General features: G+C 48.1%; 8 protein-coding genes across 8 annotated transcripts, besides 2 other annotated features; 4 read left to right on the top strand and 4 right to left on the bottom strand.

Annotated features, from left to right (window-relative positions):
• Positions 1 to 357: 357 nt before the first annotated feature.
• Positions 358 to 1,728, bottom strand: CABS01_13878 (uncharacterized protein; the record flags this gene model as incomplete). Its single annotated transcript, XM_060547220.1, has 3 exons — positions 358 to 788; positions 856 to 1,493; positions 1,670 to 1,728. The coding sequence occupies 3 exons, from the start codon at positions 1,726 to 1,728 to the stop codon at positions 358 to 360; spliced, it is 1,128 nt and encodes a 375-aa protein (XP_060394563.1).
• A 1,119-nt stretch (positions 1,729 to 2,847) lies between these two features.
• Positions 2,848 to 4,401, top strand: CABS01_13879 (uncharacterized protein; the record flags this gene model as incomplete). Its single annotated transcript, XM_060547221.1, has 1 exon — positions 2,848 to 4,401. One exon carries the CDS (start codon positions 2,848 to 2,850, stop codon positions 4,399 to 4,401), a length of 1,554 nt encoding a protein of 517 aa, XP_060394564.1.
• Positions 4,402 to 5,418: 1,017 nt separating this feature from the next.
• On the bottom strand, positions 5,419 to 7,488 carry CABS01_13880 (amino acid permease; the record flags this gene model as incomplete). Its single annotated transcript, XM_060547222.1, has 6 exons — positions 5,419 to 5,679; positions 5,748 to 6,562; positions 6,613 to 6,805; positions 6,877 to 7,053; positions 7,107 to 7,162; positions 7,221 to 7,488. The coding sequence occupies 6 exons, from the start codon at positions 7,486 to 7,488 to the stop codon at positions 5,419 to 5,421; spliced, it is 1,770 nt and encodes a 589-aa protein (XP_060394565.1).
• A 607-nt stretch (positions 7,489 to 8,095) lies between these two features.
• CABS01_13881 (uncharacterized protein) lies at positions 8,096 to 8,266 on the bottom strand (the record flags this gene model as incomplete). The annotated part of the gene is made up of 1 exon (XM_060547223.1): positions 8,096 to 8,266. The coding sequence occupies one exon, from the start codon at positions 8,264 to 8,266 to the stop codon at positions 8,096 to 8,098; it is 171 nt and encodes a 56-aa protein (XP_060394566.1).
• Positions 8,267 to 11,832: 3,566 nt separating this feature from the next.
• Positions 11,833 to 12,348, bottom strand: CABS01_13882 (uncharacterized protein; the record flags this gene model as incomplete). The annotated part of the gene is made up of 1 exon (XM_060547224.1): positions 11,833 to 12,348. A coding segment is annotated over one exon (516 nt), but the record flags the coding sequence as incomplete, so codon positions are not given.
• A 264-nt stretch (positions 12,349 to 12,612) lies between these two features.
• Positions 12,613 to 12,692: a sequence feature (Short protein (CABS01_13883, KAK1484460.1) was converted to a misc_feature.).
• A 218-nt stretch (positions 12,693 to 12,910) lies between these two features.
• Positions 12,911 to 12,914: a sequence feature (Short protein (CABS01_13883, KAK1484460.1) was converted to a misc_feature.).
• Positions 12,915 to 18,448: 5,534 nt separating this feature from the next.
• CABS01_13884 (uncharacterized protein) lies at positions 18,449 to 18,880 on the top strand (the record flags this gene model as incomplete). The annotated part of the gene is made up of 1 exon (XM_060547225.1): positions 18,449 to 18,880. One exon carries the CDS (start codon positions 18,449 to 18,451, stop codon positions 18,878 to 18,880), a length of 432 nt encoding a protein of 143 aa, XP_060394568.1.
• A 1,980-nt stretch (positions 18,881 to 20,860) lies between these two features.
• Positions 20,861 to 21,852, top strand: CABS01_13885 (uncharacterized protein; the record flags this gene model as incomplete). Its single annotated transcript, XM_060547226.1, has 2 exons — positions 20,861 to 21,455; positions 21,725 to 21,852. 2 exons carry the CDS (start codon positions 20,861 to 20,863, stop codon positions 21,850 to 21,852), a joined length of 723 nt encoding a protein of 240 aa, XP_060394569.1.
• Positions 21,853 to 22,719: 867 nt separating this feature from the next.
• Positions 22,720 to 23,992, top strand: CABS01_13886 (uncharacterized protein; the record flags this gene model as incomplete). Its single annotated transcript, XM_060547227.1, has 3 exons — positions 22,720 to 23,070; positions 23,284 to 23,800; positions 23,874 to 23,992. The coding sequence occupies 3 exons, from the start codon at positions 22,720 to 22,722 to the stop codon at positions 23,990 to 23,992; spliced, it is 987 nt and encodes a 328-aa protein (XP_060394570.1).
• Between the last annotated feature and the right edge of the window lie 277 nt (positions 23,993 to 24,269).

The raw sequence follows: 24,269 nt of genomic DNA on the forward strand, positions 1-24,269 counted from the left end.
CGTTCTTCCGGAGCCAAGTTGATCAATTGCTTAATCTTTTGTTCGATCCTCTATCGTGGAGTCTTCTTATTTTCTCCTTCTTTTTGTTTTCTTAGCGTTCACTATCAATCTCTCCAGCTCTGTGAGGTGCACCTGTAATAATGCATTGTTTCCGCTATGCCCTCCCTCGCCTCCTGAAGTCTCACGCAGGCCCATCAAGATGCGGAACTCCATCCCACGATACAGGATAACACCAAAGCTTTCCGTAGAGACAGAGCCAAACTCTATCATAATCCTTTGCTACCACTATGAAAAGTTCCACGTCGTGCTAGTTATGTTCTCATTCAGCGACACCAAGCAACCCGAACCATCAGCGTATCACTGAGAGCAGGGCTCCTCGCGCTCGATACCAAGCAGAGCATTAGCCGCATCGTCAAGATGATGCCAGCGCAGGAATCCTTGCAGATGGCCCTCCTCCCACTCATCCTCTTCGTCTTGGGCCTTCAGGTTTCTGTTGATGGCAGGGCGAACAACCTCCCAAATTTGATTGACATAGGATGTCCACTTCTTATCCGCTTGTGCGCGAGCATCTCTCTCATGACGGTAGTTACACTCGTACTCGTGAAGCTTGGTCTTCAGGTCCTTCTCCTTGGCCTTCAGAATCTTGACCTGTTCCTCGAGCGGCAAAGCCGCAAGCTTGTCGTTCTCCTCTTTCTCCTGGCGCGCTTTTTTAACGGATGCCGCCATCTCTTCGGTGTCGGAGTCGTCATCGCGGGAACGCTTGAGACCGCGGGACTGCTTCGCATTCTCTGTTTGTAACATTGTCAATCATCAAAGTCTCAAGGTGTTTCGTTTTCCGTTCCTGTCATGACTTACTCTTGACCTCAGAATCCTGCTGTCGGTACTGCAAAACATTATAGACCTTCTCGCGGAAGTTGTCAATCGCCTTCAAGAACGGGAAAAAGAAGTAGGCAGTCTCAGTGACACCATTGTTCTTGTCGAGATGACGCTCGCGCGCCTCAATGATCTTGCGGACGATGTGTGTAATCTTTGGGAGGGAGAAGGAGAATCTCCAGGACCGCTCAACCATTCGAAGGTTCCCAAACGTCTGCTCACAGACCTCGTGCAAGGTAAGGATCTCGGGGTTCTCCTCAAAAGTTCGGGCGCCGACATCCATCACCTCCTTGATGCGAGCAGCAGCACGCATTTGTCCGCCCTGAGAGGGCTCGAACCGCTTCTCCTGGAAGGGAAAGATAACGTTGGCCATGAGGCCGGAGTAGCGGTAGCCGAGGATCGGGGCATGGAAGGCGACGCCGAAATCGAGACCGGGCAGGCCCTTCAAGTTGGAGTGGGCGGTATAATTCTGGGTGGGGAGGGCCTTGTTCAGTGAGGACATGTCCGCGAGACTCTCGTTGTTGTCGGCTGTAGTCTCTGCTCCGGTGGCAGCTCCGGGTTTCTTTGCCTTTTCGTCCTCGTCCTCGCTTTCAACTGGACTCTTTGGACTGTCGCGCTCGCTGCGAAATTATCAGTCCAATCACAACACAAAAAATGATAACATGAAGGAGATTAGATATTCTAGAGAGGAGTATTATGAAATGATTGAGTGATGGGTTCTTCCAAAGCGTTGAAAAAGTATCAAAAGCTCAACGAATGGAAACGTAGCATTTCCGTAAGAAAGATAGATACTTACTGCACGAAGGTTGGTGCGGGCCGTAGAGGGCGTAAGGGAAGTGTAAGTCGCAGCGCCATCTTGGTAATCTTTTGATGTCGCGTGGTCGTGAGAATAAGATGTGTGGATGTAGCGGACAGAGCTCGATGTTGGGGTGCTAGTAAGAAAACGCGACCCGTGCCGCTGGCTTGCCTGGGTGAAAAGAGCCTGGAGGAAAGCATTGTCACTCCCTATCAGGTAAAACCCTTCTTTGCAACGGAATAAGACTCTTGGTCATGGGCGTATTCAGAGACCCACAGAGAGCCTTGAGGTCACATAGTTGGTTCAGTGAGAAAGATTGAAGTCAGGTAAAATACTTTTGGTAGATGAGCGCTTTTTGAATAAATACATGGTTTCCAAGGATGGCGGCAATTCTACCTCTACAGTCATTTTTGTTTACCAGACCATCAAAAGACGGAGGGAAATGGCTTGAATGAAATCGCGAGGGCTCACCAAAACTGGCTCAAGACCTCTCGACAAGACTCAAGCATCGACTCTACATTTGTTCGATTTCTCATGCATGCCATTGTTGTTTCTCTTGCTTTTGCCTCGTAACCCTCGTTGAATGTGCACGAATCACAGAGCGTATGTGTTGTGCCTTTCTTTCCATTCTTCCGCGTTCATTATGAAAGATTTGCCTTAGAGTCACTTTCTTGAAGGCCAGGGAAATGTCGCACAGGAAAGACGGCCAGTCTCGAGGATCGATGAAGTTGTCGCCGGGTGAACTCTGGAGAATTGTGGCCACTCATGGCCGCCCTTTGCGGGGGGTGGATCATGTTTTTCCGCTATGGCTAAACCCCGGGGCGTTTTGGACCAGTAGCGCGGTTTAGTGAGACCAGGGGTCTGCGGGGGGCATCTCCCAATTGGGAATCACAGCCAGCAACAGGGAGCTTTTCGACTTCTCAACCCGAACGCGCCCCACGCCCGATCGAAGTCTAATGCGCTTACACGATAGTCCGATGGTTTTGGCCACCGGCTTCTGTCCCGACATCGCGGCTTCAAACGTAGCTGGCATGGGTATGTTCATGTATAAAAGCCACGATGTTCAGGAAGCTGACTTTGCCAGGCTGATACTCTGATTACCCCGCGATCGTCACTCACCCACCCCTGTGCATCTTTCATCGTGGACAACAACATCTTGGAGACCTCTTCTATCAACCATGGCTACATCATACCCCGAACTCGTCTGGACTCAAACGTCGCCTGGGACATGGCAGCGTAGCATCGACGAAGTTGAGGAGTTCTACGCCGCCATGCCCGTCCTCTACGAGGGCAGCGGCCTCATGTTCTTCGCCATCACTGGCCATGTCTCTCTGACCTTTGACACAACCGGCACCAGCGGCTCTTCCGATGCTACTCAACGCGTCGACGAGGCCCTCAAGAGTGCCTGGCTGGCCCTGCGTCACGATCATCCCACCATCGCCTCCCAAGTCACTCGGGACCTCACCACAGGCAAATGGCTAAAGACGTACCACCAACTCAAAGACGAAGCCGAACAGCAGTCCTGGATCAACAAGACTCTCGTCCCAATCTCCACCGGTCAAACTGGCGTGGAATGGGCCAACTCACAACCACCAGCTCCAAAGATCCCAACCCTCTTCATCCTCAGTCCACCATCCACCACCACCAACATCATCCGCCGCGACCTCGTCCTCCGCTCCCCCCACGACATAATAGACGGCATCGGCACCCTCACCCTCCTGAACAACCTTATAACCCATGCCTCCAAAGCATTCTCCTCGCCAAACACCCCCAGTCCCCTAAGCTTCACCGGCTCCGAGGCCGCAAACCTCAGCCCACCCTACCGCATCGCAGCCAACGTCCCCTCAACCCTCACTGAATCCCAAACCGCACGCCTAGCCACAATGGCCGCCCAAAAGACCGCAGCAATGACCCCCCCACCCGGCACCCAACTCATCGACATGCCCTACCGCCGCGGCCAACTCCTCCCCGGCCGCCACCAACGTGTCGCAATCACTCTCACGCAAGACCAGACAGCCCGCCTCACCACAGCGTGTAAATCCGCCGGCGCGACCGTGACGCACGCCTTCCACGCCGCCATCGCCCTCGTGGTCCGCGACATCCAGCCACCGTCCGCTCGCGCGCCCCAGACGAAACGCATGCGGTACGTGAACTACATCCTCCGCAACGAGCGCGCAAGCTGCCAGCCGCCGTACAACTCTTCCAAACACCCCGCTGCGCTGTACCACTCCGTCCCAGGACAAAGTCTCGTCGTCGACATGGACCTCCCAGCCTTGGACGACGATAACGCCAACGCCAAGCCCACCTCCGACAAGGACGAATTTCTCCCCGTCGTCCAGATAATGAAAGACTTCTACCACAGCGTCAAAGACGACAAGGAGCACTACGCCCTCGCCTCGACCATCTGGGCCGCCGGAAACCCCACGGTCCCTCTGTCCTCCACCCCGCCACCCGTGCCGCCGCCCAAGGAACATCCTTCGGTATCAATCTCCAGCATGGGCCGCGTCGACGGCATCATCGCCCCCAAGACGGGCGCCATCGAGGCATACGATCCGTGGGTGACTGGCGAGGAGCTGGGTAACGGGCTGGGTCTGTTCTTGGGTACTTTCAGGGGCGAATTATGTCTCAGCGCTGCGTATAACGACGCTTGGCACACCGAGGCGGATGTCCTGGATTTCTTGAGACGTTGCAAGGATGTAGTTTTCCGTGGTTTCGGTCTCTCGAATGAGTAAAAAGGCAGGCTAGGATTGAGAATGTCGGTTGCTGTTGAACGTCCAATCTCCTTTGTCAATTACTATCTTCTTGGGTACTGAGAAGAAGATGAATCTTGAGCTATTTTCTTTGCGCCAAAACGACTACTGGTACATACATGCTATTCGACACGTAAACTTAAGACTCACAGCGAGAAGGGGAGATTATTGGTCAAGACAAGAAACCCGAGTAACAACTACTCTGTTGCTGCCTTCCACAAAGAAATAACACATACCCACCGGCTTCAGTCACCAGAAGTCTATTGGCAGCCTACTTTTGGTGGCCTCTTGAGTCTTGAGCAATGACGAGGCGCTCAGACATGGCACCCAGACACCCAAGCTTGTCATTCGCCGCATCGTCTGTAGAATGCTCGTAGTTACGTCGGAGCCCAAATCAGCGGATGTTTGAAACATTCTAGACTGCTTCTTTTTGCATATGATCCAAGACCACATGGAACGCTGACTACCAGGTACACGCTTCCTACATACCATATACACACCCTCACAACTGGCTCCTCTACGATACGTGCCGCAAAGTGTTTCCAGCCTTGGACGCTGCTGGCAGACAGGTGGGTTAATTGTCTTACAACTTTGCCCCGGTTTGGTGTTCACAAAGATGTTGGAGATCTCGACGGGTTAAGCGTTTACAAGCATCTTTCACAGAAGCAATATCATGAGCGGTTCGCAAAAACATCGTTTGCGGTCGACGATGGAGTATGCCTTTTGTGTTCCCAAGCCCATGGCATTTTAGGGGGTGGGTTTCATCAAAGTCTCACAAACATAAGCCGAGAACAGGGGGCAGATGAGAATTTTTGGTCTTTACGATGATTAAAAGTCAGATTAGGAAAGACGGTAAGCTGTGTGTGGTATCCAAGTACAGAATACTGAAATCAGACTTCGCCTAGATTGCTGCCTGTATCTTGAGCCGCGACATGTTGTTTTCTCTTTGATCGCTGGATGAAACACTGGCTTTTCTTTGAATGTGGCGCTTACACAGACCTAGAAGAATCTGTTGTACATGCGCTTCCACGTAGGCCAAGAAGCAACTTCGGCCTTGTAGCGGTTCATCTCCTCCCAGTCGAGCTCGCGGCGTCCGGTATCGACGTCCATCTGGTGGGTGCGGAGCCAACCAGTGCGTTTCCAGGCGAAGCCAATGATCCAGAAGACAATGATAACAGGGACAGTGACCATGGCCTCAAAGAATCCAGCGGCATCGTTGAGCTCGTTGCCCTGTCCTGCGGGTGCGATGGCAACAAAGAGCTGCGTTCGAGGTCAGACAGGATACAGAAAGAAAGCGCCGTGATGTGTATGGAAAGAATATAGCTTACCTGGGCAATTAGCACAAGAATGCAAAGAATCAAACCGACCCAGGATCCGGCAACACCAAAGGCAGCCTTGAAAGGGATCTCATCGACAGTGTGCCCGTGATAGGCCCAAGCCTTGCGGAATCTGATGTGAGCCAGGCAGATAGATCCCCATGTGAACAGGGCAGCGAGCGCCGACATGGCAAGAAGCCAATTAAAGACCGTCTCGCCACTAGCGTCCAAGTTGATGTAGGCAAGAGCGCCGCAGACAAGGTGGACAGCAACCGAAGGCAGAGGGCGGCCAGACTTGTCGACGTAGGTGAAGATCTTGGGGGCATAGCCCTGTTGCGCAAGAGCCGTCAAAGTACGAGAGCCGCCATAGACGCACGAAACTCCCAGTGAGAGGACTGACACCAAGATGATAGAATTCATAAAGTGATCATATCCGTTCAGACCAGCGTACTTGGCGGCCAATACGAACGGTGATGTACCTTCGGCGTAAGGGTTGTCGGCACCGAGAATATTCTCGTCATTGGAGCTGATGAGGAGGCCAACGAAGAACAGGCCGAGGATGTAAAACAGGGTGATACGCCAGAAGACCTGCTTGATGGCACCTGGCAAGGATTTCAAGGGGTTGCTGGATTCGGCAGCGGCCAAGCCAACGAGCTCGGTACCGGCAAAAGAGAATGCAGCAGTAACGAATACGGCACAGAATCCTTTGAAGCCGTTCTTGAAGGCGCCAGGGTCGTGCCAGTATCGCGCCCCCCAGTACTCGTCATAGCGACCACCGGCAGGGCCACCGCCACATACGAGTACGAGAGCCACAATCATGAAAATGACTGCAGAAGGTGTGAGTGCGTGGTAAAAGTCACGATGAGTGTAAGCTTACCGATGGCCGAAAGCTTAAGAAGGGACGACCAGAATTCTTCCTCGGCATATCCCAGAGTTCCAAAAACGTTGATGAAGGTAATTGCAGCCCAGAAGATTGTGATCCACACAGCGAGACTGATGTCTCTGGCCCCTTCCCAGTAGTTGATTGTCAGACCACAAACCGTCAACTCAAGAGGTAGAACGATAGCCCACTGTCACCCGTATTAGACACATCATGACACTTGAAGAAGACTTGGTCAGTCGAAGAGGTAAAGCGGCTTACTTGGAAGACGTAGTTCCATCCCATTGCGAAGCCCCAAGAAGGATCGATGAACCGAGTCGAGTATACGTAGAAGCCACCGGACACAGGATACATAACAGCGAGTTCGCCAAGAGCGTAGACGACGTTGAACATCATGATACCAATGATCGAGAAATCGAGAAGAATAGACCCGGGCCCCTATGTCTAGTCAGCGCGATATTCGAGTATGTGCGGGGTGTGGCAGAACGAACACCGGTAGCCAGAGCACCTCCAGACCCGACGAAGAAACCAGCACCGATGGAACCACCTGGGCGGACGACTAGGTTAGTAAAGATATACATAGTAGCTACATATAGCTTCCATACCAATAGCAATCATGTGCAAGTGACGAGTCTTCATGGTACGGTCAAGTTCAACGATGCCATGTCCATAATCTCGGCGCTTGAAGGACTCGAAGTTGAGTCCATTTCGAGTGTAGAAGTCGTCGTCGCGCTTCGCGCCTCCATGGCTGAGATGGCCCTCGCCGATGGCGTTTCCAGGCTTACCCTGGACGCCCTCGGTACGACTTTCGGGTTGAACTTGGGTAGTTTCGGGGGTCGAGACGCCATCATGGACATCCTTTTCGGTCGCCATTTCGGCCAAGTGTTTGCCTTGTCCTTTGACGCAATCCTCGGGCAAAGAATGTTACTGGTAGGGCTTGGAACCTTTTGCGAAACAAAAGGCTGAGGTGAATCGGACAACGGGGTCGGAGGCCCAAGGGCATCAAGTGCAAGGAAGGGATCAGGCAGTTCTGAAATAGTAGATTATGGTGAATCACAAGGAGAGGAGAAATCATTTGCGGTCGAGAGGGGGACGCGATGTTTTAAGAAGAAGACGCGGCCGATCAAGGATACCACCTCGACCTCGTCGCCCATCCTATCAGCAACCCAGCATGCCCGCATCCCATTCGGTGTTGCCTTGTCGCGCCGGGAAACTACTTCTGGACATGGCTATCTGCGGCGAAGGTATGCGGGCGGGATCAGAGCAACGTATGCGTAGGTCGAGGGTGCTACTCGGCGAGTGACAGTGCTCGCAGGATGGATGGATAACCCAGAGAGATTAAGATGGGTGTCTGCCAAGGGCCAGAGGAAGGCCAAGTGTTGGGGAAGTGGAGTTAAGCTGACGGGGTGCTAGACGAGAAGAGAAGGTGAAAGTCGAGTTTCTAGGGAAGCTTATGATTGACAAATTGCGGGTTAATCGATTAGAGCCTTGGGTGCTGGCAAGTTGGGCTTGAGAAAGGGAGACTAGAACCAGCATTGGATGGTGGTGGGCGTGAACGTTGGAGGTTGACGTGGAAGAGAAGAGATGAAAACAAGGAGGACGTCGGGTGAACATGGTGTGTTTCTGTCATGGGAGGGGAAGAGAGCATCATGAGGTACCTTTGCGTACCGGAGTCGTAGCTTTAAAGCCTGCCATTATCAGCGGAGCCCGCCCGGGCAGCTGCATGGAAGGTCGTTCCGCGCCTTCTAGGGGCGGCGGGGGGCATCGACCTTGGCGGAGAGGTGTGGGCCCTTCGGAAGTACCTGAGTACCTGCGTGATTAGGTAAGGCAGCCGGCGGACGTGGAGGAAGGAGGAATCAGCGGGTGGTTGTGGCCTGGAAGGAGTAAGAGGGGAGGGAAGGGAACGGAGGGAACGGAGGATCCCCAGACGCACCTGCCTTTCACTCATGACCTCCTTTGGGACAGTGAGAGGCACGCATGGTCTGCGAAGAACGAAGAAATTGTTTTCTATCGACTGTGCCGCTCTCATACCTTTCAACATTCGACCAAAGTCAAGCCTACCTTAGGACAACTGCAGCCACCATCCTTCCCCCCGGCATGACTCCCGTCTGACAAGCGCGTCTCTCGCCAAGCAACTGCCGGCCGTCCTTGCGCTGAACCGCCGCCCATGGCACCATCAATGATCGACAATAGCATATCATCGTCAACAGCTCACTTTCTTCCATACTGAACATGGAGCACGCGCACGCCACAAGAAGACCATCAAGATGATGAAGCAACGCACCATCGCTACATCAATCGCTTGACACTCTGGGCCTATGATTAAATGCCATTCCTGCTTTCCCAAGCTTCTCTTCTCCGCGAGCGCCTTCCATTTGCGGTTGCAGACTTGGGACGCCTGCCGAGCTCTTGGCCGAACCAAGAACATCTCCTCCAGGCCAGTCAGCGTTGGAGATGGCAACGCTGAATCACACACGCGATTACGTATTCGCAATTTGAAATGAACGAACAACTCTTCCGAGAAGGTACACGACCGATACTTCCCCGAGACTACCATGGCTTTCCCCAAACAGCGCCGCCGGCCTTCTCGTTTCCCCCGGTCGCCCAGAGACAAACGATGCACAACCCACAAATATGCGCCGTCTCACTCGCCAGCCGAGGAATGCCAACCATCGCCAATAGGTTGGCAATTTTTGGCAGCTTCTATCAACGCTTCACGACTGGTACCAAGCACCTGCCAAGTTGCAATATCGGTGTTGGCACCTTCGCCACGGCCAGATAAGCCCCCAGTGCCATCCTTTTGGACGCCTTCCACTGGCCTTTGCGCCTGCCAAAGACACGGGCCCAAGAGACCATTTCGGATCGCTCCAAGAGCACAGACAGCACCAAAATCTAGGTTGGGCCGACCATCACACCACACAACCTCCCAAAATCACTATTACCTATGGTTTGTGGGCCTCGTTTACAGGCTCGGGCCAGCAGCTCCTGTCAAAAATCCATGGCGAACACTTCGCCTATCTCTTAGCTTCAATTCGACATATTCCATCGGCCGTCTGGACCCTTCCGACCTTCTTGAATCGAGAGGCTGTGCCGCCTACCTGGTCTTGGAGGGCTGCTGATTGAGCCTTCTCTAGGAGGTGTCGTTGTCTCGGCACGCCAGCCACGTCGTCAGGGTACGAGAGAGGCTGAATCCCCCCGCACCCATAACACCTTCTAGCACACCCGCAGGCCGTCCCAGGTAGCACCCGGCCTGCTGACTTACGCCCACCGAACACGCCATGCCATGCCACACCATTCACACCACCTCTTTCACCTCCCCTTTCCATACTGGTCAGCTAGCATCGAAGCATCGCCCGAGGAGCGCAACACATACCTGAGCTTCCCATTCAACTGAAACGAATCTCCGGCCGCTATTTTCCGTGTTTGCAACGGGATTCGTACAAGTCGAATGGGATTGCCGCTACTCACGAGCTGCGATACTGCAGCAACATCTCTTGAATCTCCACGGCTTGCCTTGCAGCACCTTTGAGGCTTGCAGACTGAGTACAAACTATGATGATCTACGAAAGGCTTCGGTCTTGCTACATGATTCCAACGACAGGCTGATTGTTCTTGCTGACGCTACAACTCTTTCAGCAGACGAGTCGTAACCGAAGAATCAGCTCCCAATCGTCTACCAAGGCCGGGCGTCTTGCACTAAGCCAGCCTTCGGTCTTGCCTTCAACTTCGAGAAATATCACCGAGACAAGGGGCACACAGCATCATAGGGAACGGCCAAGCCTAAAACTACCCTGTCAATTTCTCTCTCATTGGGCGTCCAAGAGTGGTCCCTCTCAATTCCACCACACCTTGTTCAGCGGGGACCAGACCTACTACACTTCGAACCAGGGAGCTTTGAACGACAGGGGGAGATCGGCGCATGCCAGTGACAGAGTGCTGGGGAGCCGAATTTCTTCATATTAGTTACGTGGCAATATCCGACTGCTTATCATAGGCAAAAGTTTTTCCATCTGATGCTTGATCCAGGTCTGAGGTGAGTTGAAAGGAGTTGCTGATTCCCCAGGGACCTGATAGCGTCTAGAGCAAGATCTCAACGTCACCTTAACAAATGTCCTAGATTTCCCGCTACACGAGGACAATTTCCTCTGGTTCAAGCCCCACTTTGTCTGCAACTTCGATGAACTCCCCTTCCATCATCCCATCAACATAGCACTCCCCGACCAGTGCTCACGCGGGCTTTCCGCGAAAGAATCCTACTTCCCTTAGTATAACCGGCACTGAACAACCAAGTAAAATAGCTACGGGATCTCCTTTCCTAGTTTCCGTGGGCACGAAACCCAGATGCTTCGTTGAAGTTGCCAGTCTTCGATCATAGATACCATGACCTCCATTGAAGACAGAAGTTGAGTGTGTGCTCCATACCGCACGTCCACTTGCCATCGCTGAAATTCACGTGTAATATCTTCACGAACTCACTGAGCAAGTGGGAGGTGCCTCTTTCCCCCTCTAGCAACAGCCTAATTCCCACCAGCGCTCTAAGGAATGCCACATTCAGATTTCTTTCATTACCGAGGCCATCAATCTCATCCAATCCTAGCAACCGAATCCAATTCTCCCAAGGCGATTCGACCCTAATACCGTTGACATGGCGCTGAACAACGCCTCCAAGGCCGATGTTCGTTATTGTGTCCACGAAGAAGCCTCGGACCACGAGTTGCAGATGATTCTTTGAATTTGAGCAGGCGTTACGAAGATTTTCTTGAGAAGAAGAGTATCTCTGCGCGAGGGCAGCGAAATGGCCGGAGGCGAAGTAGACCGCGTTGTTGTGTGCCTTGAATCGATGAGTCGGGCTGTGATGAGGTGCCACGATGCCGCCCGTGCCAATACATTTGTAGCAGAAATCGAGTTTCTCGCAGTCGACGCACTCGTACCCTGTGCCTTGTATTTTGCTGTGGCATCCGTCGCAGAAGATCATCTCTCTCCATCGAGCAATACTGCCTGTCGGGCAGGGCTTTGTACGACAACCTTCTTGGCCGATCCACAGTGTGGATATGGGCTGCCCAAATGTCGTTAGGGACCTTGTATTGTATCAATGAAACCAATGTGAATGTTCGGGCATAAAGTCGATGGTCTGAAGGCCATACCACGGGATCCAGGAGGAAGGGTGGCTGACAGAGAGAGAGAAGGACCTGTCGTGTATGCGTCTACAGATGATATCTAGACTTCCAGTCTGTTGTATGATATGCAATGTAGCTTTGGCAAAGATCTCCGTAGTTGTAGCTTGGTCTGAGTAGTATGGAAATCATTCCTCCGTGTCAATGTCACTTGCCATTGACAAGAAGGCATAAATACCGTCTCGGGCATCAAAAGACTCGAGTCCTGAAAGTTGTCTAATAGCCTTTCCAAAGTGAGAGATGGTTTGTCTCCTCTCGTAAATGCACTATACGCCCGCCAGACTCGTAATATAGTGTCGATGGGATCCACCACCGGTGTTGGGTTCTTATGAGTGTAACCATGGTCTACACAAACTCTTCGGCATTCGCTATACTCTAATGGCTCTTTATGTAAGTGGTAGAATTTCAGCTGAAGAGACCCAAACCCACAGAGCCACACGAGATAGCCCAAACAAAAGGTCCGGCTACCCAAGTGAGCGTATTTCTGGTTAGATAAAACAGCCTCTTGAACCGTCCAACGCCGCGAGAACCAAGGCCTGTTGATCAGATCAACGAATGCTGCTCATTGCTCATCTGCTTGGTTTTCCCCAAAGCGCTCCCCTGCTTTTGCGACTTGGTCGGACAACCGGCTCGACCAAGCGAACTCTTCGTGCCCGTTTTCGACCAGGCAGTCTCGAAATGACTGTAGAAGATCAAGGGCGACATCGCTATTCTCTGACCACTCCCCCAACCATATGACGATGCTTTACGATTGATAAACCAGATCCATGGTCGCGACCTGATGGCCTTCTCGACGTTGTCCGTTTGGTCGATGCAGATCGCATCAATCCATAATATGCGAGCTTCCCTGTTCCGAAGCTGCTTGAGGCACGACTCGAGATTCGGTCTTATGGAGAAAGGTTTCTGTCGGATTGGAAGTCCAATTCGACCTACGCACGGCAGCCCGCGCAGGGGCCAATTACGGGCCCTACTTCTGATTATCGCAGCCTGCCCAACCTACGGTTGGAACCTCCCTTCTACACCTACTACGCAGCAGAATATATAGTCAATTGACCTTCTTCGTCAAAACCACGGTTCGAACCAATCGACCAATATCCCTGTGATAGGGATACCAACAGTTTCCATGCAGAATGTCCGGCATCTCTAAGCCAGATTGAGCATGACGCGTCTTGCTGACCCCAGGTGTAGGACAAGGGCTGGTATGATGGTGCTTCTTCGCGCAGACAGACAATCACTTCGGCGCAAAGCTTGGTCGGTTTCACATCAGAAGTTGGTAAAAGCTTCAGCAGTCTCATGCACTTTCTTGGATCCGGTAGTGCTTTGTATTCATATGTCGACATGGCCGGCGGATTGGCCGTGCGTCGAAGGCAAATAGGGAACGGTTGTCGGGATGCTCACACTTTCTCAAAGCACAACTCTAGGATGCAGCTCTTGAAGCGAGTGTCGTGCTACCGATCTAGTGGGGAGGAAGGATCTATATGGTTTTTGTCGACATATATGATGAGCCTCTCAAAATTTGGGTTACTTCCGCAAAGTATGTTCTGCGCCAAGTGACACGTAACGCGCGCTGTCAGGCACCTAAGATACAGGCGAGTACGAATGACATACTCAGATCTACAACACCAATCATCACGTTATGTGAAATACTGAGACCAAGGGATGATGTGGCTCGAGTAGAACCGGCTTTGGCTGGTCTGGTGTAATGTGGCTTCGGTGAGAGAAAGTGGTACTCAATGGCTCTTTGCATGCCCTGGGAAAGGATAGATAATATGGTCCAATAAACCCGAAAGATGCAATGTTGCATATAAATGCTGATACGTGGTCTGCTGCCAACCAAATGAGAAAAGCACTTCAAATATGCAGTCACATAGTTGGCCAGGTACTGACTGGCCGCCTCTGTTGACACGAGGCATTATCGATGAGGCTGGTCCTGATGACTCGCGAAGTTCATCACCAGATTCCGTCATTACATCTCATCTTGTTGGAACTTGTTCGACAAAAGATAGAAATTAAGTCAATGATGTGCGAGATGGCAGTTGAGAATCGATAAGCGCAACCCCGTTCCATCTCTTACTCGTTAGAGATAAGGTAGACATTAGTGGCATTAATAAGAACAGTCCCGTCTATTTGAGAGCAAAACTTTCGCTTTGTGAAGAACCGTCTATGTAGACTTACGGCTCCCTGGGCAGCACAAAGGCCTACATCAGAAAGAACTCCGGAGGTATCACTATAGGTGCTTGGTATCTGAGGGCCTCTTCAGGCTTTGGTGGATGAAAGATGAGATTTTGAGCCTGACCACTAAGAATGGAAGACTTGATACTTGATCTGCATCATTTATTCTTCATGCTCAATTTCAGACTACTGAGCACCCATTAGCCAGCATGAATTCCGAATGTGGTCGCACCTGTCCAGCGAGGCGTTCAGCTGGGGCCATTACGGCCAACCGGGCCTTCTTCAAGGACAGCCAATCAGAGCCATCGTTCAAAGATATAGCAGTGGGTGCCCAACTATCGTAGCCTGACGGCAATTCCCTTCCGTTTGACAACGGCCCGGCTATAGCCGTGTCACGGGTTTGATCAAATTGCCATAGGCTATGGCGCTTGAATCAGGAATCGAGACACAAAAACAATTACCTTACTACGAACATCTTGCAAGGCACAGCAGCTGCAGATGCTTGGGGCTTTCCAGCCGACTTGGCGTTCGGTTTGTCCAAAAGGAGTACGGCTATTCCGCACCCATACGAAGGCTATCCCGCACCTATACTAGGCCCGCTCGGGGAAATAGTAGGTAGAATTAGGTAGTAGCTACACTAAGTGGCTCTGGCTAATTCTAGCGGCTAGGTTACTTATATATTAGCCTAGGTAACGCGATTATATAATTATTATAGTGCTTTTTTATTAACTATATTAGGATATTTTTATATTAATTTAACTACCTAATTCCTACCTTTTTATATTTTCTTTAAACTTCTTTTAATAGATTTAATAAATAATTCGATCGACGACTTCTTCATAAGGGTTTAGCTATATTAACGAGACCTCGGTTATAAGGTAAATAAGCTAAAGTTAAAGAAGTAATAAAACGGCTCCCTATTCTACTTAGATTTTGTATATAAGCGTAGTAGTCAGCCGCGGTAGTTAGTAGCTAAGTAGTAGTAAACGATAATATTAAAAACGGGCTACCCATAGAAGGCTCGTATATACTAATACCCTAACCTATAAGATAGGTATAGGGTAAGTATAATATATAGTAAGTATAATTACGAATTATTAATAATAGAATTATACTTATCGAGCTAGGTCTTTTATAAACTAAGTTAGTAAGAACTTAGTAAAAAGACGGTTAGGGTTATAGTAGAGTTATTATTAATAACTAGAAGACTTACCTCTACTTATATTACTATTTAAATCTATAATTCTATAGGTATACTTATTAAATAGCGCGACGTTAAAAATACTTAGTAAAAGCTATAACGGGATAAGTACGGCCCGCTCTCCTTAATATAGATCTTTTTATAAGTACTTAACGATAATAATAATATAGTATTTTTAATAATTTACCGTAGCCCTATAATAAGTAGGATCGATAGTATATTTTAGACGTATATGTAGTACTTTAAGATGTAGAAAAGGAACCCTAAATTACTTATGATAGATAATACTTATAAGGTTAGTAATTATATAGTTAGAAGTTATTAAGACTTATTAAGAGAGTAGGTTAACTGCTTTAATATGCCGCTTTTTTAAGTTAACGGTACGACTTTTGTTTATATTATATTTAATACGGCCTTTTATTTTATATCGAGTAAAGATATAAAAACTTTTAAATAGGTACTGAGCTAGTTAAAATTAGTATATAAAAAAAGAGAAATTTTATAGCTAAAAGTAATTATTACGGACTTTGATAATACGCTAAAAAAGGTAATAAGGGTAGTATTTCTAGATATATTATAATAAATCTACTTCTAGTATATTTTTAAAAATATAGTATTAAATATTAAATAGAAGTAGGATAGTATGTTTAAAGAGGAATCCGTAGCTACTTAGAATTTTTATAAGGCTGCTTTTTAGCCTCGCGTATTAGTACTAAAAAATCTATTACCTAGTACTAAAATTATTTTTTAAAGTAGGATATTAAAGTAATTAGAGAGCTCCGGTTAGCTTAATTTTATTAGCGTAGATTTAATAAATCTTTAGGAGTTAATTAACCGGGCGGAGATTATAAAAAGTAAGGATCTTATAGCTAGCCCGCTAGGTTAACTTTTAACTTACGAATTACTTTAACTAACGTAGCCCGTTAATAACGATTATTTACTTTTAATTAATTTACTAATTCTACCGCTTCTATAGCTTTTAATTATACTAATTTTACTATTAAATTCGTATAAATAAACGCCTAATAGAATTCTTAAGGCTTGGCGCGCGTGCGTTTATACTAGGATTAAAGAAGATTTTAATTATTACTAGGCTATATTTTATAAAATTTTTAATTTTACGTAGTTACGAATAGTTTTATATTTCGAAGCTGTTTATTTACCCTTTTGTAAGTAATTTTGTACTTATTACGTTAGTTACTTATAGAATTATAGTTTTAAAGTTACGTTATATATAGAGTTTACTTATTACGAGTTAAAGTCGTATTTACGTAATTAGCTTTTTAACTTTTACGGTTTTTAATTTATTATTATTAAAATAGTTTATATAAAAGAAGTACGATTCGAAGAGGAAGTAGGTAAATAAAAATATTATATTAAAGTAGGCTATAGTAATATACTTATAATAAGGAATCTTTTGTTAATAATCTCTTTTTAAGTATTTAATTAAATTTAGTATTAATTACGTACTACTAATAAGGTCTTTTATAATTAGTCTTATACGAAGCGCCTGCCTCCCTATACCAGTACTTTCTTAAGCTAATAGGGCCTACCGTACTACTACGACCTCTTTAATTATTTAAAGTTAGGTAACCTAGCTCGGTTATTTACGAGAGACGACGTTAACTACTATTAGTAATTAGATTAGGATCTAATACGTTAGTATTAATCCTTTTACTAAAAAAACGTTAATTAACCTTTTTTACCCTATTTTAGCTTATAATTATTGCTCTTTATAAAGTAACCCGTAAAGCTAACTTAGAAATGATTAGGTTACGTATTAATTATTAATAATCTACCCCGATTATTACTAATAACAATACTCTCTATAATAGGCTTACTACACCCTTTTAGGGTTAGAATATTACCCTTAGTTTACGTAATAATTCTATTTTAAGAGAGCCCTCTGCTTTTGAGTACGACCTATTATTACGTTATTAAAGTACTACTCTTACCCCTATATTAGCTTTTATATAGTTACGGAAAAAGTAGAAGACCGCTACTGAGGCTATTAACGAGTAGTTAGCTAGTATATTATGAAATACTATTACTTTTATTATTAATACTTAATTTAACTCATAGCTTAGTAAGTTAACTACTAAAATAGTAAGACTTTAGTAGCCTTAATTACTACCGTAGTACTCTTTTTAGTAATCTTATTGCCCTTATGACGTACCCTTTTTATTAAATTAGTAGTAGTATTATTACTTCGTAGCCTTGTTAATACTTCTACCGTAGCTATAATTAGGGTAATTAGGCTAACGGTATAGTAGGTAGTAGGGGGGTAGTTAGTAGGGGGTAGCTAGTAGAATTAGCCTAGCCCGAGCCCGGGTAGGCAATAGTAGCAATTCTAGTATTATAATAGTTAATTCGGTAGATAATTATATATTAAGTAGTTATAAACTCGTAATCATTAACGTAGTGATTTCTATAGTAGTGTCGCTACTAAAATGTATATTGAGGCTGTGTTACCCTAGTTTTTATTAAATATGGCCTAGTATGGGTGCGGGATAGCCTTCGTGTGGGTGCGGAATAGCCGTACTCGTCCAAAAGACCTTCGTATTTGATAGACCATCGAATACTTGTTATATTACAACTCCACTATCGCGGCTCGTGCCACGCTTAGCGAGTCAGCCGACTACCTTCGGCATCGCAAAAGCCGGAGAGTACCCATACCTTCAAGTCTTCACACTTTACCCTCCGGTGCATTGCATAGCTGACTTGAGTCTAAACTGCGATTCTAGTCTCGACAAGTCACAGCCATATGCCTCAGAATGTCGCACACTCAAGAACATCTGAGCCACTACGTTCCCGCGGCCGGGGACTATCTTGTGCATTCAGCTTTTTGAGCCTGTCGATAATAAGACTTGTCACTTTCAGACAAATAAGGCGAAACAAGAAGATGTAGACAGCCAGAGTGGACGGTGAACCCGAGGGCGGGAGATGAACGATGGGGCCGTCGTGAAGTTAAATAAAGTAGTATTCCAGAAGGCGGAGCAATTCACGGCCCGTGCGGCTAGTTCGTCGTATCATGTTGCGATTTTGAAGGTGAACATTAAGGCTTTCCGACAACAAGCTTTTGGCTTCACGATACCATTTGATGAGGCGTCGTGTCAGATACTAAATGAGCGTAAGATGCGTTGTTGCACATTTTCAGCAGCGGCTTTATAAATGCCCACTTTGCGGCGCTCTCGTTGAATCTCTTTTTCCGCATCTACCCATCCTCCAGAACCAACTGCCAACATTTATTCCCCGAAACAAATTAAGCCCATCACATCATTTCAAGATGCGCTCTGATTTCCTCCTGGTCATGGCGGCTACTTTGGGCTCTACCGCCGCCCTCCGTCGCTCCTGCAAGCACACCAAGGCCTCGGAAGGCTGGTATTACACAACTTCATCCGATACACTCGACATTCTCGCCGCCGACTTCTGCACGTCACCTCAGGTCATCAAGGAGTGGAACAACATCCAGAACATCAAGACTGGTATGAACCTAAAGGTGCCGTGCCACTGGAACGCCGGCAAACAGCGAGACTGCGCCAAGAATTCGGCGTATGATGGCGCTTACGTGGTCGTGTCCGGCGACACCCTTAACAAGATCGCCTATGACTTCTGTACGACTGCGGATGTGCTGCAGCAGAAGAACTCGGGCCTGATCAAGAACAAGGATCTGATCTACCCCGACTGGGTCATCCAAGTTCCTTGCAGCTTCAACTGACCGCAGTAAGTGGCGGACGTGTGGAGGAATGTTGCAAAGAGAAAGGGGCCGAAGGGCTTTTCAAGATCAATAATACTTAATTCTTTGTTAATGATGCCATTAATTTTCTTGTTCAGACTTGATTGAGACTCAGCGTTCCAATGCCTCCATGCTAGGATGCTTGGGTTTGACCATGTATCTCTAGTCATGAGTGTAGCTCAGAACCCCTACTGGCTATCAGTCGCTCTGGTTCTTTGATCAACCAGGAAGGGAGCAGCGCAACTGGTCGCCATGGTCTGCCTCTCAGTGGCATACTTCACCGTAATCTGTATCACGACAGTGTCTAACTGCGGCCGCTGAGGTTAATTTCCACCACAGTAGTCCCACTCCTGTAATGCTACTCGTGCTTTAAGAACAGGCGACATCGCTAGGCGTTTGGTCTCCAAAAAAGGGCCGTGCAACCAAGTCCGATGTTGCTGCAGATTCGCAGAATGATCTTGAGATAGGCTCAAAGGATTTTCTTGCAATCGATATATTATTCGATGCATTGAATGCTCACCGCCGATGTGCTGGAGACCATAGCTGCCGCAGTCGTTGTTGTTGTAACCTGTCAATGAATCAATCCATCACTGCCAAATCAGGTTCCATACTCCTACGTCAGGTATCATTACTCTCAGTATTATCGGCACCGAACAAAAGATAATAATCGCAACGCGACCTCCCAGTTGCGTTCCAGAAGGTACAAATCCCAGAGGACCTTGTCATTGTTGCCAGTCTTCGATTGTTAGACAATGCGGCCGCGATTCAAGACAGGATACCGCCGCTGTGCTCAACACCAGAAAGGTCACGGCCTACGTTGCATTTTCTTCGTCATGTCTCCACGCACCTGAGTCCAATATTCTTGATACCTTCCTGCTCCATATGCTCAGTACTGCGTGCCATAACTCGTGACAGCTTTTGATAGTTAGCCTCGCGGGCAGTTTGCTCTAGGTCCCCCAGCCTCATCCTAGACCAACACACCCATCTTGCCTCAGTAATGACCGAGCAGCTGCTAGACAATGGCTGTGTTTTTCAGTCGCTGTGATACATAGGTCAGCCTGTTATGGGCTGAGGTCCCGAGGATCCTCATGGCCATCGATGTAGGTGCACGCAAGCCCATTACCATGTGTTGAGACCAGAGTTCCCTCGAAAGAAGCCTTGGGCAACATGCAGATCCGAGATTCAATGTAAGTCAGCCCACCCACTTTTGGGCCCTGACAATATTCAGACAAACGCCTTGCAATCACGCGTCATCGTCCGCGCATTTTTGGACTGGGTGAACAAGCCTTCTAAAGCCATTTTTTGTGCAAGCTGCGTGGAATAGTACTCTGGGATACCGTATGGAAAGGCGTAACGGTGGATTCTGATTGTTGAATGACCAGCACATAATTGGGATAGGTCAATCTGCGCAGCTGCAAATATTGCCGGGATACAGTAAGAGACCTGCAGGTGACCTTTGTCTGCGAATCACCAAAAGTAAGGCTTGACAATAGCTCACTGATAACAGCAACGTTGAAATCAATAAAGATACTGTTCGAGACAGAGCTGAATGACGTCCTGAAACGAGATGTCTCTTGGTGGGTCGACAGCCTTGTCGCTGAATAGAGCGATACTACGACTTAAGACGACCAAAGAGACAACTACAAAAGCGATGACGAAGAAAGTGGTGGTGAAGAATGTGAAGACGAAGAAAGTGAAGACGGAAAAAGCAATGACAGGGAAATACTTCCCAAGAGCGATGAACCAACGCGAAAGAAAAGCCAAGGAAGGGGTGCAAATGTTGAAATAGTGATTGTATTAACGGCTTTGAGTCGCCCAAAGGTGTGTTGCATGTTTAAAGTTGATGCTTATTTATACAGCCTGATTGACAGTGACGCAGACAAAACAGCTGCCAGAGAGCTGAGGATTACGTCGAAGGCGTCCCTCTCGGCCATCTCGGCCCAACACCTTTTCACCAGTTTCATGTGGAATATTTCGGAGTTCCTTCCAAGAGACTGTCTGGATTCAGGTCCCGATGGAGTCAAACAAGAGCTAGAGATAGAAGGCCCACAGACTTTCGACTCGATCGACTTTGCTAAGACATGGCTCCGATCCCAACTTCGCCACCGTGAACTTACCAAAGTCATTCGAAGCATGAAATCATACGGCCTAGGGAGCATAACTGACATCCTTCTTTGCATGATCCCGGCACTCAGTTCTAGGAATCTCTTGCCTGACCAGGGCATTCCCAGATTGATGCCTCGTGTTGGCCCTGGGCGTGGATGGGTAAAAACAGCGACCTGTCACAAGAAGCTCGTTGAAACGATTAAGACAAAGGGCGAGAAGCTCAACGAAGATGACAAGTTGAACGTTGCCATTGCTGTGGCTACAGTCGACTTCTTGTCCTCCGCTCATGAGCCGTATCATGAACAGATGACGCCTCCTTCGGACTTGTGTCGAGAGCTGGAAGCTATTGAAAGACATCTCGAATCCCCCAAGTTCGCCGGCATCATGGCAAAGCTCGACCTGTTTACCGCTGCCAAGACCGTCACGAAATATTTTCCAGAATTCTCGAGAAGTAAGCGAGTCCAATGAATTAGACAAAATCTTCGCAAAGAACACTCTTGGCCTCACGCGGCATCACCTGGCGATGATCGCGGCGGGTGTTGATGTAAGTGACACAGAATCCTGCAACTCCCAAAACGATTGCGTTTGGCTAAAAACACGATAGTCTGTGTATCAAACTTCACACCAACTGAGTCAGGATGATCTGTAAAGTCTTTTTTTAAAGTTTTGCAACCCTTCAAAGACGATCGAGCTTTACTAACTCGATGTGTAACGCATCAGAAGAGGTTTCAAGAGTCGGCGATATTTTTGGTTGGACTCCGTATCATTATGGATATCTCGCTGATGACCCTGAATTCAACATTTTCATGGTTCACCCAACCGTCAGTCTGGACCGACCGCTTGCCTAAGTTACTGGACAGCCTAGGCCGGAGTCCGATCCATATCGCTGCCTTGTTTGGGAAATCTAAAAGCCTCGCATCTATGTTGAGTGAGTTGAGTGGCGAAGCGCGTAAGAGCGTAATTCAAGCCGGTGGACTTGACGACCTGACTCCTCTCAATCTGGTCTCGAAAATTGGAAACTTGGGGTCCCTTGACTTCTTGAAAGAACACGGCGGAAAACAATCTCTTGAGAAGAAGGACTCTTGGGGCCGCCAACCACTTCACATCGCCTCCAGGCTAGGACATACGAAGTTGATCACCCAGCTTCTGCATATGGGATCGCGTTCAAATGAGCTCGACGAGGCTGGAAGATTATTTGTTGACTACCTTGTGGAAAATGCAACAAGACAAAGAGACGATAGCGTCTCTCAGACGCAGCAAAACACCGATTCCTCAGTCACTGGCTCTCCCAATGTTTCTGAGAGCATGTTCAATCCCTGCTTCAACGCACTTTTGAAGTTTGCGATGGATCCAAGCTGCCGGTACAGCAGTGGAAAATCATTCCTTCATATTGCAATTGAGGTTGCAAACGACGATAGCATCCGTAGTCCAGAGGGGAAAGGCTTTAACATCGAAGCCCAAGACAAGAATGGGTGCACGCCTTTACGCTATGCGATTATCGGCGGCCGTACTGAGGTGTTCAAATTCTTTCTGCATGAATGAGAGCAGATTCATTAGCAAAGGACTCTCGCGGCATCACGACACTCATGTTCGCCGCTGGAAAAAAAAGCCTCAAAGAGGTCGCCAAAACACTGCTTAAAGGGTCCAGAGCGGTCCCTTTAGTCGGCACTGACTTAAACAACAGCTGTACAATTCATTACGCTCGTGGCAGAAAGATGGCTCAGCTGCTTGTATCAGAACATTGCAATCTGCTGGCAACAGATTCGGAAGGAAGGACAGCCCTACACAGGGCGATTGAGCGCAAGGACCAAGATGTTGCGCTCTATCTCTTGAGCGCCGGCAGCCCTGGCCAGGTGCAAGAGAATGCTTTCGACTATAGCCATGAGTCCTTGCTGGTCACAGCTTGGAAACAGGGATTTTCAGAAATTGTCCCAGGTATCCTGAAGCAATGGCCCAAGACCATAAATGCCGAGGACTCTAGCTATCAACAGCCGCCTATTTCATGGGCTTGTGAGAGTGAGCATCACGATATTGTCAAACAACTACTTCAACATCAGGGCCCTGAAGTAGATGACGTGAATCAGGCCGCTCCAGGGTGGAGAGGGTATACTCCAATACACTTTGCGGCTGATGTAGAAGACTCACAAGCCTTAACTCTCTTACTGAAGAAACCATCTGCTAAAATTCATCAAGAAAGTCTATGAGGCGAGACCCGACTTGACAGAGCACTGTTTGATGGGAGAGTAGAAGCTGCTCGGTTGCTTCTCCTGCATGCACAGACATCAGACTCCCAGAGACTCCACCGCCTGAAGGAGTTCACCTTCTCCCAATCCTCTCAGTTCCACGGTTTGATTGGGAACATGTTGCAAGCTCTGCTAGAGACCACTTTAATTCTCTCATTCCTTCATGAGCTTTCTGTCCAAGAGCTTCCAGCCAGCGCTCAAAAGGCATTCGACAAGTTCGCGGGCGATCGAAGGCAGGAGACATGGGTAAAGTCGAAGACCTCTTACCACGTAGCAATCTTACTTCGCGATAAGAAGCTTGTGCAGATCTTGATAGATCACAGTGTTGATCAAAATGGCCTTGACGAAGACAGTTGGTCCTCTATGGACTACCTGAAACGTTTCTGCCTCGAGGAAACCTTCAGAAGCCTCTACAACCACTCGAAACCTGGGGAAATCGATAAGACACCCGACTATAGGAGTCCCGCCACCCTAATTTGGGACCAGTACAAGGAAAGCCTCCAAGTCACTTCCGAACCCGTCGATGGCCATGATAAATACCCAACCGCCCACGGTATGTCATCACTATGCAATGGTTCACACATTCAAATGATATGAATGAATATCTAATTCCAACAGTGATGAAGGTCGTCAGGCAATCGCCGAACCTCCTAAGAGGATGTATACGCGCCAACCACAGTATCCCTCCATCGAGAGAATATTTCAATTCGAGGTCGAAGTCCTTCGTAACTCCAATTCTCGGTAAATTGCTTCCGACTCTATCATCTTACCTCTGAGCGCCGAAAATTGATAAGTCATTGCAGGATATTGGGAATCGGGTTCTGTGACCCGAGTCTTCCAAACAACATCTACTACACAATGCTAGGTTGGTTCAAAGGATCGTGGGCGTATTACAGTGATGATGGGGAGCTATTTGTTGACAATGGCTATGGTCCTATTCCAAGCCCAGACTTCGGAGGCGCCGGGACTTTCGGATACCCTGATGTCGTGGGCATTTGTTTGTACTCAAGTACTGGACAAGG

The sequence above is a fragment of the Colletotrichum abscissum genome (genome assembly GCF_030869225.1).
Source record: "Colletotrichum abscissum strain IMI 504890 chromosome Unknown Scaffold_48.1, whole genome shotgun sequence".
NCBI lineage: Eukaryota > Fungi > Ascomycota > Sordariomycetes > Glomerellales > Glomerellaceae > Colletotrichum > Colletotrichum abscissum.